The sequence below is a fragment of the Xiphophorus couchianus genome, chromosome 24 (genome assembly GCF_001444195.1).
Source record: "Xiphophorus couchianus chromosome 24, X_couchianus-1.0, whole genome shotgun sequence".
NCBI classification, from domain to species: Eukaryota; Metazoa; Chordata; class Actinopteri; order Cyprinodontiformes; family Poeciliidae; genus Xiphophorus; species Xiphophorus couchianus.
In genome coordinates this window covers 10,774,072-10,791,054 of record NC_040251.1, presented here as the reverse complement: position 1 = coordinate 10,791,054, position 16,983 = coordinate 10,774,072, and the positions used below count along the sequence as shown (strand labels likewise).

At 39.3% G+C, this 16,983-nt stretch overlaps 1 protein-coding gene and 1 long non-coding RNA gene across 5 annotated transcripts in view; one reads left to right on the top strand and one right to left on the bottom strand.

Moving 5' to 3' along the window:
- magi3a (membrane associated guanylate kinase, WW and PDZ domain containing 3a) overlaps window positions 1–16,983 on the bottom strand; it is a 131,827-nt gene that overhangs the window by 5,459 nt on the left and 109,385 nt on the right. The window contains exons 9-21 of one of the 4 annotated variants that reach the window (XM_028011471.1): window positions 15,797–15,997; window positions 12,876–13,505; window positions 9,232–9,263; window positions 8,348–8,618; window positions 7,406–7,500; window positions 7,069–7,261; window positions 5,778–5,993; window positions 3,881–4,066; window positions 3,678–3,771; window positions 1,204–1,279; window positions 995–1,132; window positions 511–649; window positions 151–243 (exon numbers count right to left, since the gene is read on the bottom strand). In XM_028011471.1, the coding sequence (XP_027867272.1) occupies window positions 191–243; window positions 511–649; window positions 995–1,132; window positions 1,204–1,279; window positions 3,678–3,771; window positions 3,881–4,066; window positions 5,778–5,993; window positions 7,069–7,261; window positions 7,406–7,500; window positions 8,348–8,618; window positions 9,232–9,263; window positions 12,876–13,505; window positions 15,797–15,997 (2,324 nt within the window). In that variant the 3' untranslated portion in view covers window positions 151–190. The remainder of the gene's footprint in view (window positions 1–150; window positions 244–510; window positions 650–994; window positions 1,133–1,203; window positions 1,280–3,677; window positions 3,772–3,880; window positions 4,067–5,777; window positions 5,994–7,068; window positions 7,262–7,405; window positions 7,501–8,347; window positions 8,619–9,231; window positions 9,264–12,875; window positions 13,506–15,796; window positions 15,998–16,983) is intronic. The other 3 variants (XM_028011472.1, XM_028011469.1, XM_028011470.1) reach the window with 3 other exon arrangements.
- On the top strand, window positions 1,286–3,286 carry LOC114141071 (uncharacterized). Its single transcript, XR_003594762.1, has 2 exons — window positions 1,286–1,750; window positions 1,832–3,286. It is a non-coding gene; the product is annotated as an uncharacterized LOC114141071 (long non-coding RNA).

Sequence of the window (16,983 nt, the reverse complement as noted above, 5' to 3'; positions counted from 1 at the left end):
AAGTCTATCACACAAAATCACACTGACACTTAGAAACATTCAAGGGATGTCAATACTTTTGCACGACACTGTAATCATTTCAGTTAACATAAAAGTACACAACAGACAGCACTTGAAATCTGAGAGAAAATTAGAGGCAAAATGTTTTACCAAGTTTATTAGAGACAGACCGAGAAAAGCAGTGAGGCCTTTAGTGATGTTCTGGTTTCATGTAGAAGCACAGGGTGGAAGAAGAGTTGGAACCTATTGGAGGAAGAGATAAAAAGGTAGAAACAGACAGCCGTGCCAGAGAGGAAACAGGGAGAAAGCAAGGAGGATAAACAGCACAACAGGCAGACTGAGTTAGAAGTTTTGGATGAGAATGGCAAGAGAGAAAGGTTAAAGAGAAGCCTGAAACTCATGCATGTGAATCAGGATGCACCTCCCTGCCAACCATATCGCTCTAATGTATGCCTGGTTAATATGCTGTTGATCTGATGTGTGTGTAGGCGGATGGATGCTGTGACTCACTGTGATCTGGGACGAGGCCCTGGCCGGGTCGGAGCAGCAGGTGAACCTTGTTGCCCCCTGCCTGGATCAGCTCGATGGCCCGAGTGTGTGTGATGCCCTGAGTGGCCTCGCCGTTGATCTCCACAATCTGATCCCCAACCTGAAATTACAATAGTTTCAGTTTACAAGCATACTTCCCATGATGTCACTATAACCACAAGTTTATGATGATGGATAGATAGATGGATGGACGGATTGATGGATGGATAGTGGATGGAAAATGGCTGGATGGATGGAGATGGATTTACTCGTGAATGGATGGATAGATGGATAGACAAATAGATGACTGATGGATTGCTGGCCATATGAATGGATGGATGGATGGAAAATGGCTTGATGAATGCATATACAAAATGATGGATCTCAGTGTGTTGTTTATTAGGATCAGCTTGTGGTATCACCTGGTTTATCAGGATGTCAGAGAGACATTATTAAACCAACTCACATGTATCCGTCCATCTTTAAGAGCAGGCCCCTCCTCGGCCAGGCGCAGGATGTACAGGCCCATGTTGTACTCCTTTCCTCCTCTCAGACTGAAGCCGAAGCCCCTCTGACTGCGCTCCAGCTCCACCACAAAGCTGCCCTGTAGTTCCAACACAAGGAAGTGAGCTTTATTACCTCAGGAACCTTGCAACAAAACTGAATAGGTTTTACCTGTTTGGGTCCAGATGTGGCGATTGCTCCCATCTCGTTCGGTTGAAGAGAGTTCCTCATCTCAGACTCAGCGGCCCTACCACAGAGAAGACAGCAAACATGTTATAATGAGACACAAAACAGAAGAAATACTAGAAGACTAGATTAAAACAATAAGTGGTGTTAATATCTACACACTTCCACGTTGTGATTACAGCAGTGTAGCCTCTCTCTGTTGCTTTTATTACAGCATGTATTGAGAACTATAAATCCTTCAAAGAGCTGTGTTGCTTTTACATTTCCGTGACAGATAACAGCGGCACGCTTTAATGCTTTGAAGAGCTCATTACAATGCCTTTGTGGGAACTTTGCTGCGTTGACACACCATCTGAAGAGCTGAGAAATTCTCTGTGCTGAGAAGAGTTTGCTCACTTCCGACTGCCAAGCTGAAGCCGACAGCCGCTGCTCATATCTGAGCCAAAGCCAAGGCATGCTCTGGTGATTAAAAAAGGCGTTAATGCAAAGTCCAAATGAAGCCACTGAGAAAGGATTGAGGATTCTCGCACAGGTAATCTTGTTTGAAGAAAGTTCAAAAAGAAAGAAAGCCTGTTCATTAATCCTTCCCCGTTTGCTTTCCTCTCTGTCCAAGGAGTGACCACTGGGGGATTCTCTGTGCTTTTCGGTAACAAGATGTGTGCAGACCACAGGAGATGATAATGAGCCCCATGGCAATGCAGAAACAGACGAGAGTTGTGACTTTGGGAGGTAATTTGTGATTTCACGTGGAAGAACCGGCAGTGGACCGTCTCGTGTCTCATGTGGGTGTACAAATTTCTCTGATTCAAACACAGTGGCATGTTGTGATAGAGATGATTTCTATGAAGCATCTTTTACATAGAAATATGAAAGATAAAGAAGCAGGAAACAGATGAACAGAGGTTTGGGAGCTTCTTTAGAACCTTTTATTTGATGTCTAAAAACAACACCTTTACTTGAGTTTACAAAACGTTCTGCAGTGAAGGCAAGCCATCTTAATTAACCCCAAGGTGCTTAAAACAAGATGTAGGTCACAAAACACCAAACTGTCAAAATAATACATTTACAGTTGGAATGAGATGTATAAAAACAAGCATCATCGTTTTTTCTCTGTCTGACATTAAACCAGATTAAAGCTCACTCTTCTGTTTTATTATGAAAACATAGTTTTACAAAATTATGTTTTAATTTTTATGCAAAAATATTACAAATTCTTTATACTTCCAGTTTTGTCTCAACTGCTTCCAAAAACAGCCAAAGTGCTTAAAAGAACTCCCAGCTGTTTTTTGGCAATAATTTCATGTTTTATGGTGCCTGCAAAATTAGTCATTTCAAAAAACTCCCAATCGCTAAGTCACAATTGTTACCTAGCAACACAAGTGGGGCTCCAGCATGTTTGGTCAGCTGTTTGTACTGCTGTATGCGCTGTACAATGGCTGCTAGAAAATGGCTTTGTTGCTGACATACCATCCAGAAACCACTTGCTGCATTCTTGTTGGTTGTACACAAGGTTTTACTAATGCTTTTCAAAGATGTATGGTTGAAAAACTGTGCCATCTGTTTGCTGCCATTTTCACATGCAAATGTAAACATTGTATTGAGGGGTGTGGCCAGCAGCAACTCATTTTGGATTTTAAGTGCCATTTGAAATAAATTATTTGTACTATTTTACGATATAGTACAACATGTGACTAAGAACTTCTGCCAGACATTTCTAAGGATGGACAGGTGAATAGGTGGACTAATGATGGAACTTTGAGACAAGGGAATGAAGAATAAGTCTTAAAAAAGACTAATATTTTTCTATGCCTATACGTATCCCGACTTGGACAATACTTGAATAAAATTCCATACTTTTCCAGAAAGGATACTAAAGATATCTTATGTTTAGGAACAGTGTTGGTCAGAGAACTCTCCTCATGTTAAACAAAAATCTGAAATATTTTGTTCTCTATCCACTGTGCTCCTTTAAGGAACAACTGTATTTTATCTCTCCCACTGTCTGGACTTGGGGCTTGTTTAAATGCTTGGTGAGGACACAAGACAAACGGCATGACAGCTACAAAACAGAGCGCCATGTTTTCCAGAAGCTTTAAGACAGTCAACTGGGACTTTTTATTCATCTGTCTTACTCAGCAACATTCTGTTTTCTTGGCTTTCCAAACTGGACTGTTCCTCTGAACTACAGCACAAAAGATTCAATCCTTGTTTAATTTGTCTAAAAATTAGAAAATGGCTGGGTTTAATCCACTTTACAGGAACTTTATGGTTTAATTTTAGAGTTGATGACATTTTTAGCAATTAGCGATGGCCAAACTCAAAATCAAAGAAAAAACATGACCTATTTAAAATCTACTAGAAAATTTTATAAAAATTATAAGCACTTTGGAGATTTTTTTTGAAATATTTTTCTGTTCAAGCCGACTTAACCTATTGCATATCGCTGTGTGTTACTATACCTGTCTAGATGACTGGAAGGCTGTTGGCCCATGGCTCTATGTTGGATTGAAGGACTGTGCTTTACTGAATTTGTTCCAGATGGAGGAGCGCCGTCTGTAAGGACAGAGAAAGCATCAACAGTCCTGTTAGCCCATTAGAAAAAGAAAGAAGAAGGGATACCCTCCCAATTAGCCGGACAGAAACCAGAGTGACGCCTGATTACCTTCTTCAGGGACGACAGTCAGCGTGACTGTGTTTCCGGCATCTTTTATGAGCTGAACAATGTCGTTGTGCGACAGTTCCATGATGGACTGGCCGTTGACAGCAGATATACGGTCCCCCACCTTCATGTGACCTATGCGGTCTGTGGGGCTCCCCTCAATAATACGACCGATTTTGTGCGGTATGACTGTCATAAAAAAAGATGAAAGGAAAAACTCTGACTTTTAGCATGTTTCTATAGCAGTGATTCAGTGGTACGCATCCTGATTCTACATCCAAAGGAATAGTTTGCTTACAATAAAATATGTCACAGAACAGCAATGTCCGATATTTCAATAAAGGTAAAGAGCTTTTTTCTCTGTATTTTAAGAGTTGCACAAAGAAACTAATGAAGTCAGCTGTGGTTCTAGCGCTGTAATAACAAGGCCGTGTTTATTGGAATGAAGTTTATTGAAATCGAGCCACAAACGCATCCCTTTCAGAAGAAGTCAAATTAGGCAGCCTGTTCATCGAATGCACCATTCGTTATGACGTTTGCAGTCGAAGGTAAGCCCAGTGATGCTGCGATAAGCTGTTTCTTTCCTGGAATGTGTGACTGACAAAACTTTTATTGTCATTTACTTTGCATCATCTCTGATCCAGTGCTTCTGTGTTTAACTCTCTTTTATTAATCACGGATAGAACTACTACTGCCATTACCTCTGGTTCTCTTTTCTGAATGGAATCATTAATAGAGTAATTTCTGAGTAATTATCATGTATTAGGGCTGCAACTAATAATTATTTTAGTAATTTGTTATTCTATCAATTATTCAGATGGTTAATCAATTAATCATATAAATTTGACATATTCTGCATATTTTTCATTTAATCATTTAAACATTTTTATGCGATATTATAAATAAAAGATGCAAAAAAGGAAATGAATCAATTCCTTTTTTAAATAAGAAAATAAAAAATTGATTGGCTAGAATGCAATAACATTTGCATTTTAGGCAAATGTTCAACTGTATGTGCCTTCAGTATACAGTTGATCATTTGTAGCAAAGAATGCAACTGCAGCTAAAAAAAACAAAACAAAAAAACTTCTTGTGAAAATTTCATCCGTTTCTACTCAACTTAACATTAATGCCAGGTAGGGGTAATTTGATAATTATTTTTTGGTTTAAATGATTAATAATTTGATAACAAAAGATTTTTAAAAGGATTTTCAATTAGGTCCAGGTAGAACTATGCTGCTAAAAGAGTTCTGGGATGAACATATTTACAAACAAAGGTGGGTTTTTTTAACTTAAATGCAAAATGTACATATTTTTTGTAAAGTCTTGCCTTAATTATTGCTCTGATAATTATGTTCTTTCAGAAAATTGAGTTTGGTGGAGTCTGTATACTTCAATTAACGATTAATCAATTACTGAATTAGTTGATGATTATTCGACAATTGATTAATCACAATTAATCGTTTTTCTTTCCCATAGAAAGGATTCCGGGCTCAGTGATTTCATTATCAGCTGTTTCTCTTTTCTAGACAACACTTCTGATTGATATATTGCTGCCATTAATTATGTATAGTCATACATTTCCTAAAGACAGTACTACAGAATCACTGTGTCTGTGCTTCTTTTCTGTACAAAGCCGCAAACAGAGTTATTAATAATGTACATTGAAATGAATGCATTTGAAACAAACAGAATTTGAACTTAGAGTCTATATAGATGGGGCTAAATTGGATTTTTGGCTCTTAATGTTGTAAACTGCTGCTATAATACGAAACTTGAAGTAAATTCTTGAAACCCTCAAGCATATCCTGACCCATTGCTGTGCTGATTTGCATCAATTCTAAATCTGATCTAGGAAAACAAAAATCATGCATGTGTCGTGTTTGTGTTTGCTCCACACCTCCAGGTGGGGGTTTGTTCTTTGATGTGAGGATAACAAAACCAAAGCCTTCATTGTCTTTCCGCTGCAGGGTAACATCAAAGCTCTCTGGTCTGGGGAGCTGAGCAGGCTGGACGGCGTTTGGCGCCTCAACGCGAGGCACTTTGGGAGAGCTGTTGACCAGAGCCGACGCCACCTGCTGAGGCTGCTGGCTGCTCTCTTCCTCTTCGTCAGCCTCTGAAGAATGACAAAACACAAACAAGACAATGTTTGTGTTTTGACTACAGGCTAGTCCGTACAGACCGGTTTAACAGAACATTAGGGCCATCCCGTCAATGAGTAATTGGCTGTATGGTATTTAAAATAAAATAAAATTGTAATAAATAAATGTACATAAAAATTAGAGAAAATTAGTAACTGATTGTTTTGGTCACACATTCTCTAAAATAAATTATTGATATACAGCAACACAGGCATATGAAATAGTCAAATGAAATAGATTTATATATTTTCTCATTTTATTTTCTAATCGTCTCATATTTTTCAAAAGAAATATTAATATATGTATTATATTCAGTTTTCTTTTTAATATCACATATATTGATATATTTTACAAACTTATGTAGGTGTTAAATATGTGCTTTTGGCACTCAGGAGATTTATTGCTTCTCTTGAACAGAGAACAAATCTAAAGACATTGATATGTGAAAAAAAGAATGTGAGTCAGTCCCTTTTTGTTGAATGTTTGCTTTGTGATCTTTAACCAGCCTATTCATCTTTCTAAAACCCAGCAATAAAAGCAGAGAGTCCTCATGACAGATGCTTATTTTCTGCACAGTCATTAGAAAAAGTGCTCCTGCTAAAGATAAAGTGGCTATTTGCGGGTTTAAAACGGCCTTATTTCAGCAGGAGGTATGAGCTACTGCAAAAACACTTTCAGAAAGTACTTTGAGATGTAAATCAGCTCAGCTTTTTAATGTAGCAACAAAGCGACCATCTTATTTCAACCTTTTTGTAAAATAGTTTTAATATCTTTAATGAAATCAAATTAAATCTTCTTTCAAGAGGTAGAGAAAGTGCCTTCAAAGCAGAAAGTCATCATTTTAATCAAACTTCATTTATTCCAAATTTTTTTTCCAACAGGGAAGTCACCCAGAGCAAATTTAAAGGATTACTGAGCAAATCCCACATCAAAGCTTTTTCCCCGAGGTTCTCCTCCAGCATGCTGATCTGAGGCAAATGAGGAGATGAAGGAACTGTGCTGCGAGTGCCCTCGGAGGAATGCAGAGCTGATTATACACAGCAGACCTACCTGTGTGTGTCAGCTTCCGGCGGACGGTCAGCATGACTTGGCCATTCCTCGCGGCGTTGGTCATCAGTTCCAGCACTTGTTTGTGCGACTTGCCCTTAACGGGAACGCCGTCTATACACAGCAACTCATCTCCGGCTCGCAAACGGCCGTCCTTCTCGGCCGCACCGAGTGGAACAATGGCGCCGATGTACACCTGAAGAAGAAATCGAAATGATCTGTGCTTGAAAGAGCACATCAACCTGTTGATGTGATTATAAGGAGTTTATATTAACTGATAGTCTATTTCGTTTTTGTTTTTGGAAACTTCCTATCATCCCACATAATTTGTGCAACTCACCGGTTGATCTGGCCCCTCGCCACCCAGAACTCTGAAGCCAAAGCCTGACTCTTGGTTCCGTTTGATAAACACATCCAGATCCTTGGCATTAGGTGCTGAAGACAGGAAAGAAATAAGAAGAGATGGAAAGTTTTCACCATGGTCAAAAATGATTCATATGGAAAAGTCACATAAATCAAGAAATCACACTACAAGAAAATCAACCTTCAGGAAAATGTGTTTATGTAAATATTTCTTTTTTAAATGTAATAGCACATAATTTATTGTCTGTCAGTAGAATTTTTAGTCTACATTTCAGACTAAATATCCATATATCTTCTTTGTCTTATCTGAGATCAGATCGTGGAACTAATAAGTCCTGGGGGAAACGTAGGTTTCCTGTTCCAAGCTGCACTCTCCAGCTTTCTCTTAGGATTCCCAGGGCTTGAAGGGATATGTAGTTTATCTTGATTTCCCCTGAGGTTTACTCCCAGTGGTGCGTGCTTGGAAACCTCTGAATGGTGGCAGCCTGGTCACATAACTGAACTCAGATATGGACTTCCTAGTTAGCGCCTTGAAATTGGGCTTCTGTCTCTTTAAGATGATTCAGGCACAGCTGAATGAAAGATTCAAGGATTTCTCAAACATGCATGAAAGAATCAAAGCAACACTCCAGGTGTGTTTCAATGAGGGAATAAGATTATAACATGATGTAAAGCTCATAAAAGTCAATTTAAAGGTGAAATTGGTATTGGCAGGTCAAAGTACAAAAACTGGAGATTGCTATACTGAATTTGCAAATCTTTATCTAATACTTGAATGTCGAAGCAATTTTAAATCTCCAGAAGAGACTTTTGTAACTTCCAAGCGGGTTTGGATCAATCTCACATATCCAACCAATGAAATATATTGCAAAGCTGATTAGAGAGATGCTCAAGTAGAGCTGAAAAAAAAACAACTTACGCTTGCTGTCTAGCATAGCTTTGGACTTGAGGTAGAGCTCAGACGGGTCCGGTTTAGGAGAAGACGACCGCAGGGTGTTGGTAGACACAGGGAGCGCATTGGAGAGCACCTCCGGCTGACTGAGGGTCTCTGTGCTGTTCGCCATCTCCTGCCGCTGCTGCAGCTGCACGACGGGCTGCGAGGCTGGGTGGGGCAGTTGGTGGGAGACGGCGTGCGGAGGATGGTGGAGGCTGTGCTGGGACGTAGCGTGGGGCATGCTAGCTCTCTCCTGCTACACACAACAGGAGGAAAGGGTAAACAGATGTGCATGTCCTCAGGTGGGTGAAACATCCATTAGTTGTGGCACATTTTCAGATCACTTGGAACATATACGGTTACTGTGTGTAACAAAAGCAACAACAGATCATTTATCTAAGTGATTCAAGTCTAAAACAACCAGGATGAAAATAAATTTAGGATGGATTTCGTTACCAAAAAAAAAAAAAAATCCCTCAAATAGTACATCCGAGCAGAATGATACTGCATTTCACCAACAAAGCAGAGTGAGTAAGCCTGTTTCTGCCTCATCTCCTCTCTATTTTCAAAGCGCAGCACAGAGGAGCAGCACAGTGACAAGCTGTTGAACGAGGCATATTATCTTACAACACCCAAGCACAGGATGATGTTAAGTTGCTGATTGCATGGAGCATGTGTGTTTACCCACACACAGCTCCAGAAATAACCTGGATAATGCAGGTTGCCTGAATAATGCAGCATTGCATGTGGGAGGCAGAGATAAAAGTAAACCAGAAAAAATAATGGTTTCTATTTTGTAATTAAACAGAAAATGGGTTTTCTATTACATCATCTTTTATAAGAAAACTGATAAAAAGAGTTTTACTTACAGGTTTGAGTGATTTCACAGGAGAAGTTTGACCTGTTGGCAGAGAGGTGAAAGTGAAGGTTAAATCCTTAAGAAAACACAGCTAACACATTATGAAATATATACCAATGACAAAAGGTGAGAATCATAAAAATCTTAGTTATATGTCTTGTGGATTTATCCCATTTCTCTGTTCTCACCTTTACTAGATATGTTTTCAGTACTTTCCTCTCCGCTTCTCTCAAGTTTGAAATGGGAAGGGTGTGGAAAACAATGCGTACTATTACCACCAGGGGGCAGTAGGCTCAAGTATTACTGATGTTTGATGTGTAATTATAAGAGCAGGGCCAAAGAAGACCTGGAGCCTTGGGAAAACATCCACCCCTCTCTGGGTGAAACCAGCCACCTGTTGCTGCAAATGCAACCCAGAGGCGCTGAAGCTGTCTGGTTTTTCACAAAACTCATCCCAGAGTGTGGTTTGCATTTGATCAGTAGTTTTTCTGAGTGGTGCTTCACATTTTTTCCATTTATAGATATTGTAATATTTCCTTGGAAGTCTATCTACTGTCTTCATTGTTCCTCATTTGGTCCACCAGATGCTTTCCTTGGCTGTTTATCCCCACCCAGTTCATTTACTTTGTTTGAACTATTCAGGTGTGGATTCATGCTTGGACTAATTTGGATTTCCTGCCTCCGCAGCGCCTGTTTGTTCCTTTGTTCAATAAGCTAATTAATGTATGTTAATTCTCCATCTGTTTCCTTCGGTCTGCACATCTGCATTTTTGTTCCGCCACAAATAAATGTATTAAAATGTTCAGTATGTTGTATTAAAATATACAACTGTATGTTTATTAAAACAAGCTTATGGTATTAATAATATACAACTCTGGAAATAAATTAAGAGACCACTTAAAATTAACAGTTCCTCTCATTTGACCTTTAATAGGTATTTGTTGGAATAAAATGAACATTGTTCTTTTATTCCATGAAATTTCAAGCAAAAATGTAGTATTTATTTAGCAGAAAATGAGAAATGGTTAAAATAACAAAAAAGATGCAATGCTTTCAGACCTCAAATAATGCAAAGAAAACAAGTTCATATTCATTTAGAAAAAACAACACTAATGTTTTAACTCAGGAAGAGTTCAGGAATCAATATTTGGTGGAATAACCAGGAGGTTTTCAATGGGGTTCAGTGCAATGGGCTCCTAATTTTTTCCAGAGCTAGTATTTATATTATCAAAAACATAAAGTTTAAATGTTTTTATGCTCGATGGAATAAAGTATAAATAGACAAACATTTTTCTGTAGCAAGGAGAGAGACGCTGGTAAAGCTGATGAAAAAAATGAATGGAGTTAAATACGGGAGCAAATAAACAGATAGAGGCTGCAAAAAATAAGCAAATGGGCCAGAGATCAACCTTTTAGCAGGACAGTGGACCTAAACACACAGACAGCGCTACAATTTGATGGCTAAAACCAAATTATATTCATGTGTCATAATGGCCCAGTCAAAGTTCAGATATTAGTTCAAGTGAAAATCAACTTGAAAATAAATGGTCAGAGATGTTCTGTGTCAAATCTCACTGAGCTTGAGATGTTTTTGAAATAGGAAAGAGTAAAACTTTCTATTATTTTTCTTGAACTCCATATTTATTCCTTACTTTGTATTGGTCCATCACATAAAATCTCAATGAAACACTGACTTTTGTGTGAAAGGGTGTGAATACTTTTACAAGGCACTGTAGCTTAATTTCATTATGAAAATCCTCACAATTTCCCTTATTTACTTTCCATCATCTGCAATTCTGACTGCTGGTTGAAATTGAAGAAAGTCCTAATCCAAGCCTTTGGGGGTCTTCTGAGAAACCTCAGCAGCATTTCACATTTGATTTCCGGAAAGCTGTGATCCTATGCTTTCGTAAAGCTGTGACACACACACTCACACATGCAGCATATGCACGCGTGCGATTAATGCAGATACACGACAAACCCCCGGGAGCGTAGAGCAGAACCCGGCTCAGCGCATCTGAGATGTGAGTGCAACACTGATCTCCTGAATCTGGGCTATACTGCACTGCAGCAAAGGCAAAAAAAGGAACAAGCCCTTCAAATCAGGGAAAGCATGAAGCAAGAAGACAGGCGGTGATTACCCACCACGCTCTGAGTCTCCTGCCTACTCTCTTTCTTTCTCTCATGGCAGCAAGTGGTTCAGTGAAGCTGCCATCTCTTCCGAACACAGCTCTCTCCCATGTGACCGAGCTCCACTTCCTCCCCGTTTGGGAAGGTGCACAGTGGATGATGCAGAGCTGGCGTTGGCCAGAGCGTGAAATTGCTTTATTAAACATTGGGAGAGTCCGTGTATTCAAGCAAGACAGGAAGCACGCAATCCGTCCTGTCATTTATAAATTAAAACATTGTACACAGTACAGGAACTTTTATCTCCTCTACAGTTGATAGATCTCAGACAACAGGCAGGATAATGTCAGCGTCTCCTCGGGAATTAATTTTGAAAGCAGTCTGGGAATTTTGTATATTGTTTTTCTCTTTTTGATGGCAAAAAAAAGTGAGTCAAAAGCACAAAGCAGGATAGAAATATGCAAGGGGATTAAAAGGATTTCAGAAGAATTGGAATAAACTGTCACCTTGCCTCCAGGCTTTAACACCTGTGCACTGTCTGAACATAATACTTGTAGATTAACATTCAGAAAGATTTCACAGCGTGTCACAGCTGTGGTGCTAGCAACTTACCACCTGAGTCTACTGGCTTAGCACCAAAATACATTAGATCTGTTGTTTTTGTATCAACCTTGTATCTGCATCCCAGAAACAGAACCAAATACTGAGAAACAGCATTTACCTTCTACACACCACAGCTCTGGAACAAACTTCCAGAAAACTGCCAAAACATTGAGTTCTTTTAAATAAAGACAAAAACCCGCCTTTTTAGTGTTGTCTTTGATCAGTAGTAAGTGGAACATTAATAAACATATTTGATGTATATTTGCTTGAAGATTTTGATGATGGTATTTGACAAACTGCATCATTTATTGTTTATTTCATAATTGTTGACTGTATGTTTTTTAGCCAGGTAAAAACCAGCCCCTTGTTCCACGCTTTGTTTCATATAGAGGGTCTGAACTCTCGCTATAGAGAAACAATTGCTTCCTGGAAGCATGGACTTTATCAAAGTTTTACATTTTGCCCAACCGCTAGTGTTTGGTCGTGATGTATGTAACCGGAAATTGCCTACACTGTAATATCAACAACCAAGACAGAAGTGCTGAGCCAAGCAAGATAGCTGTTGATGTTAATTCAATATTTTTAAGTGTGATCAACATGGTCTGAATGGCTTTGTTCACGTTCTCCGCTGCCATTGCTTACAACTACACGCAGACTACAATTCTGAAACAGTATAGAAGATTGACGTGATCATTCACAACTTCTTCTGTTCGCTCATTGACCCGGTTGCAATTCTACTGGAGAAATCCAGGTCAATGGGTGAAAGTCTACACTGAGATGTGAAGTTGGATTTGAATCAAGCGGAAATGTGCAGAAAAGCAATGTCCAGGCTAGATATTTATATGAATGAAGTGAAGCGCTTTGAACTGCCTTTACACATAAACTTAACTTGAGCCAGATTTCCAAATGTTTACAGCCACTCACCTCCTCTAAGCACCAACACGTTGACCTCGCTGCCCACCGGCAGGTCTTTGAGGATGTCCACTACCTGAGCGTGGCTCAGCGTTTGGACGTTCTGCCTGTTGATCTCCTTGATTACGTCGCCCTTTAGCAAACCACGGCACCACTGGGCGTCCAGGATCATCTTGACCTTCTGCCCCAAGGGGCAGTCTGCGATGGCAAAACCGAACCCCCCTGGCCCTTTCACCAAGGGTACGCTCACTAGCTCCGGCTGTAACAGGGTGGGGTCTGGGCCCTCCTGGTTGTGGGCGAGAGGAAGGTGCTGCTGTTGCTGTGGGTGAGGCTGGTGATGGTGGCGTCCGCCGTTGCTTAGGGCCGGTACGGCAGCACTCTGGCGTGAGAGGTGTCCTCCATCTGGGACTGTGAAATGGGGCTCCTGGGGATTGGAGGAGGATGGGGAAGGGGAAGCTTCTTTTGAGGCGCTGAGTGACGTTGATGCATCTTCACTGCTGTTAGAGTCCTCTGGCAGAGGGTAACCCCGACACAAGACCAGGTCCACATACTGGTTGATTGGGATGGACTGAAACATCTGAACCACGTCAGCGTGAGTCTTCCCCAGCACACAAGCCCCGTTAATGTCCACAATGACGTCACCTCAAGGAAGAACAAAGAGATTTCATAAAACTACAGCTGTTGAAAATGCTTTAACATTCTCAAAAGTGAAAAAATGGCTAAATTAAATACAGAGCAAATACAATCACATCTATATTTCACTAGTAAACTACAAACTTCAATGTATTTTGTTGGCATTGTAGGTGTCCAACTTTTTCACTTCTAATACGATAACAATATTGCAGTTTTGAGTGTTGGAAAGTACAGAAGTTGACCCAATGCAATACCAGCACGAGTCATACATATTTTTATTGCTTATTTTTTAGTGTGGAATGCTAGAAAAGGCTTGTTCAAGAGATATTGCACAAACAATAAGCAACAACAATAGATATTTTTATGTTTCTAGATGTGCAAAGTTGGAAGACAAGTCCCAAAATAGCTGTAACTGTAATCATAGCAAAAGGTGGTTTTTCACAGAAGTTACTCCACAATTTCCAGAATTTTATTGAGAATAATTTTAATTTTCCTTCCACTTTCCAAATATGTTGCTACATTACATAAATGTTTTACCAATCAACAGTATGTATTTGTACATAATTTTATTATGGCAACAGGAAGTAGGAAGGTGTAAAACAGAATAAGATAAATGACATGCTCATTCTTTTCCACCTTCATCTCCCTGTAAAAGCTGGAGCTCTTGTCCTGCCAAACAGCTGAACCGCTGACTGGCCAGCTGGCTAAAAGCCCAGAAGAAGATCCATCCTACCTACACAATCAATACCTTCCCCAAGCAAACACAGCTAAAGTTGCACTCCTTAAATGAACTCCATAAACTAACATGGTGGCTCTGACTCATTATATGGTACTACAGTGTTTTACCTAAAAACATCCCAAAAGGCAAGTGGAATAAACATTCTCCGAGAGCTCCAACACTGCACATCCTGGCATGAATAAATATAGCAGGTCCATAGTGTTAAGATGCAAGGGGAAGTTGTTCCAGTCGAATGCTCGCTGTTAAAACCCAATGAAATTAATTACATTCATCTTTTGGTACAGTCAATTACCCCTCCCTCCCTCGAGGGAAATGAGACAGTGAAAATAATTACTCTCTCTGTTTCACTTTCTCGTTGATTCTCAGCAGCGGTGCTTGTGTGGCGATCAATATTAGTGTTGTATGAATCCTAAGGCTTTTTTTGCACAACAGTTATTCAAATTAATTCAGTCGCCCTACATGTGATCACAATGTCCACAGACAAATGAAAAGGTGAAAATCCCTGCATTTTTGTACTACCCCATTGCAACGCCTTTTACTTGAAAGATTCCTGAATGGCTTCATGTAGCGCTCACCCTTCAACTTACATAAGACAGGCCAATTAAAACTGCAATTTATGCTTGGATATAAACTCTGACCGTAAACTATAAACTAGACGTCTGTTTTATTGATGACTTCTTATTTTTATTACTGATCATAACACTGCCTTATGTGATTAAGCAATGTGATACTCAGTGTGAAGAATCCATAATCTACTTTCTTTACAAATGGTTGCCTATACCATATATAAAAGGTCAAGAAAACAGTGTACAAGTCAAATGCACATAATTTGGGACTTATTGTATCTGTTATTTTTTGTGTCACTACAGTCTCCTTAGACACATTTTCCAACACAAACAGTGTTTTCAAAGTGTATTATTTGACAGAGTAGTGATCTGGTCAGACAACTGAGCTTTTTGGAAAACATAAAAAACATTATGCAAAACGGAAAGCTTAAATTACCCTGACCACATCCTCGAAGTGGGGAACAACATTCCTAAACACGCAGTCAGAGCTACAATGGAAAGGCTTAGATAACACTATTCATGTTTTAGAATGGCCTAGTTAAAGTCCAAACCTAAATCCAAATAAGAATCTTAGACAGTGTTTTAAAACTGACGTCCAAAGAGACTCTACATAATCTGACTAAGCTTGAGTTGTTTTGCAATAAAAAATGGGCAAAGACCACCATGTCTAGATTTACAAACCTGATGCGAACGCACCTTAGCAGACTTAATTGCAGTGAAAAGTGGTTCTATGATTCAAGAAAGGAGGTTTGAATACAAATCCACACTTTTCACATCTTTATTTATAAAAAGAAATTGTGAAAACCATGAATCTTTTTGTTCCACTTTACAATTATATGCTACTTTGTGTTGAGTGGATAAAATATTTCAAAGTCTAAACAGTTCACCAAGAACTGAACCTTTTGGAAGGCTCTTTAGATCAGTCTGACCTCTGACTGCTAAACAGTTGGTGTCCAGAATTCAGAGAACACTATCATTGCTCTGAGGAAAGTTACCTGGGGCAATCTTGTTGTCATGTGCTGCAGGCCCATCAGGAAGGACGTTTTTGACTTGAAGGAACTCATCCGGTCGGTCTCCTCCGATGATAGTGAACCCAAATCCCAGCGGGCTTTTTTTAAGTGATGTCTGCAAGATGGAACCCTGCAGCTGAGATGGATCCCGAGTGAAACCACGCAACCCTGTAGCAGGCTCCTCTTCTGTGGAGATATATGGAAAAATGGAAAACAGAGATAGTAAGTAGAGAATGCAAAAGGTGGAAAGGAATTTGATCCCAACAACACACTCATAGCAGTTAGGAGGGAGGCCAGTTTCCCATTTTGTTTCAAGCTTATCTTTAACCACACATTTTAATTGTTTACTAAATGACGACATAAACTGTTGTTGTTTTGCAAGTCAAACCTGTATTTATGCGTAACTGCAAAACACATTGATGCCTTATCCATTTCTCCTTTTAGCATTCCAGAAATTATAACCAGAGAATCACTTCACACATTTACTGCACGCATGGTTCGTATACTGATTGGCCGACATTTAGTTGAACAGTGAAGGATTTTATTTCAAACTGTGGCCTGTATCACAGCAAACAAATCATGTAGAACATAAAATCATATCAGAATTCTTGTTGATCTTTAAGACACAGCTTTTTTATAGACCTACAAACAACACATACATAGTATCACATTTGACATTCCCCAACATGTAGACCTAACTTTCAACACAGGTTTTTCCACTGTCTCCAACTGGTTCTGGGAGCTACATCTTTCCTTATTTGTTTTCACCTAGTGTAGGATTTCATCTTAGAAATATGCGCCAAGCACAACCAGAGGTCTAAATTCTCTCAGTTTGAAAGGTGTTGTCCTTCCCATACACCATGTAAACACAGGATGCTAAGAATAAGGCCGAAATAATAAAATTGAATTTAGTAATTGCTCTTTACACCTGACTGCGACACACTCACCTGTCATTAATGAATGTGTTAATATTTAGCAAGATTGCAAGATTCGAGCACAACCCTAATACTAACATATTTGTAGAGTTTTCATTTTGCAAATGTTTATACTTCAATATTATTGCTGGATTTGCTGAGGATGCAAAACAAGTTTTTCTTTCTAGATGTATTTGTGAAATAAAATACACACAAAGTTTTTGTTGTGCCTCAAAAACACCAGCAGACACTTCTAGA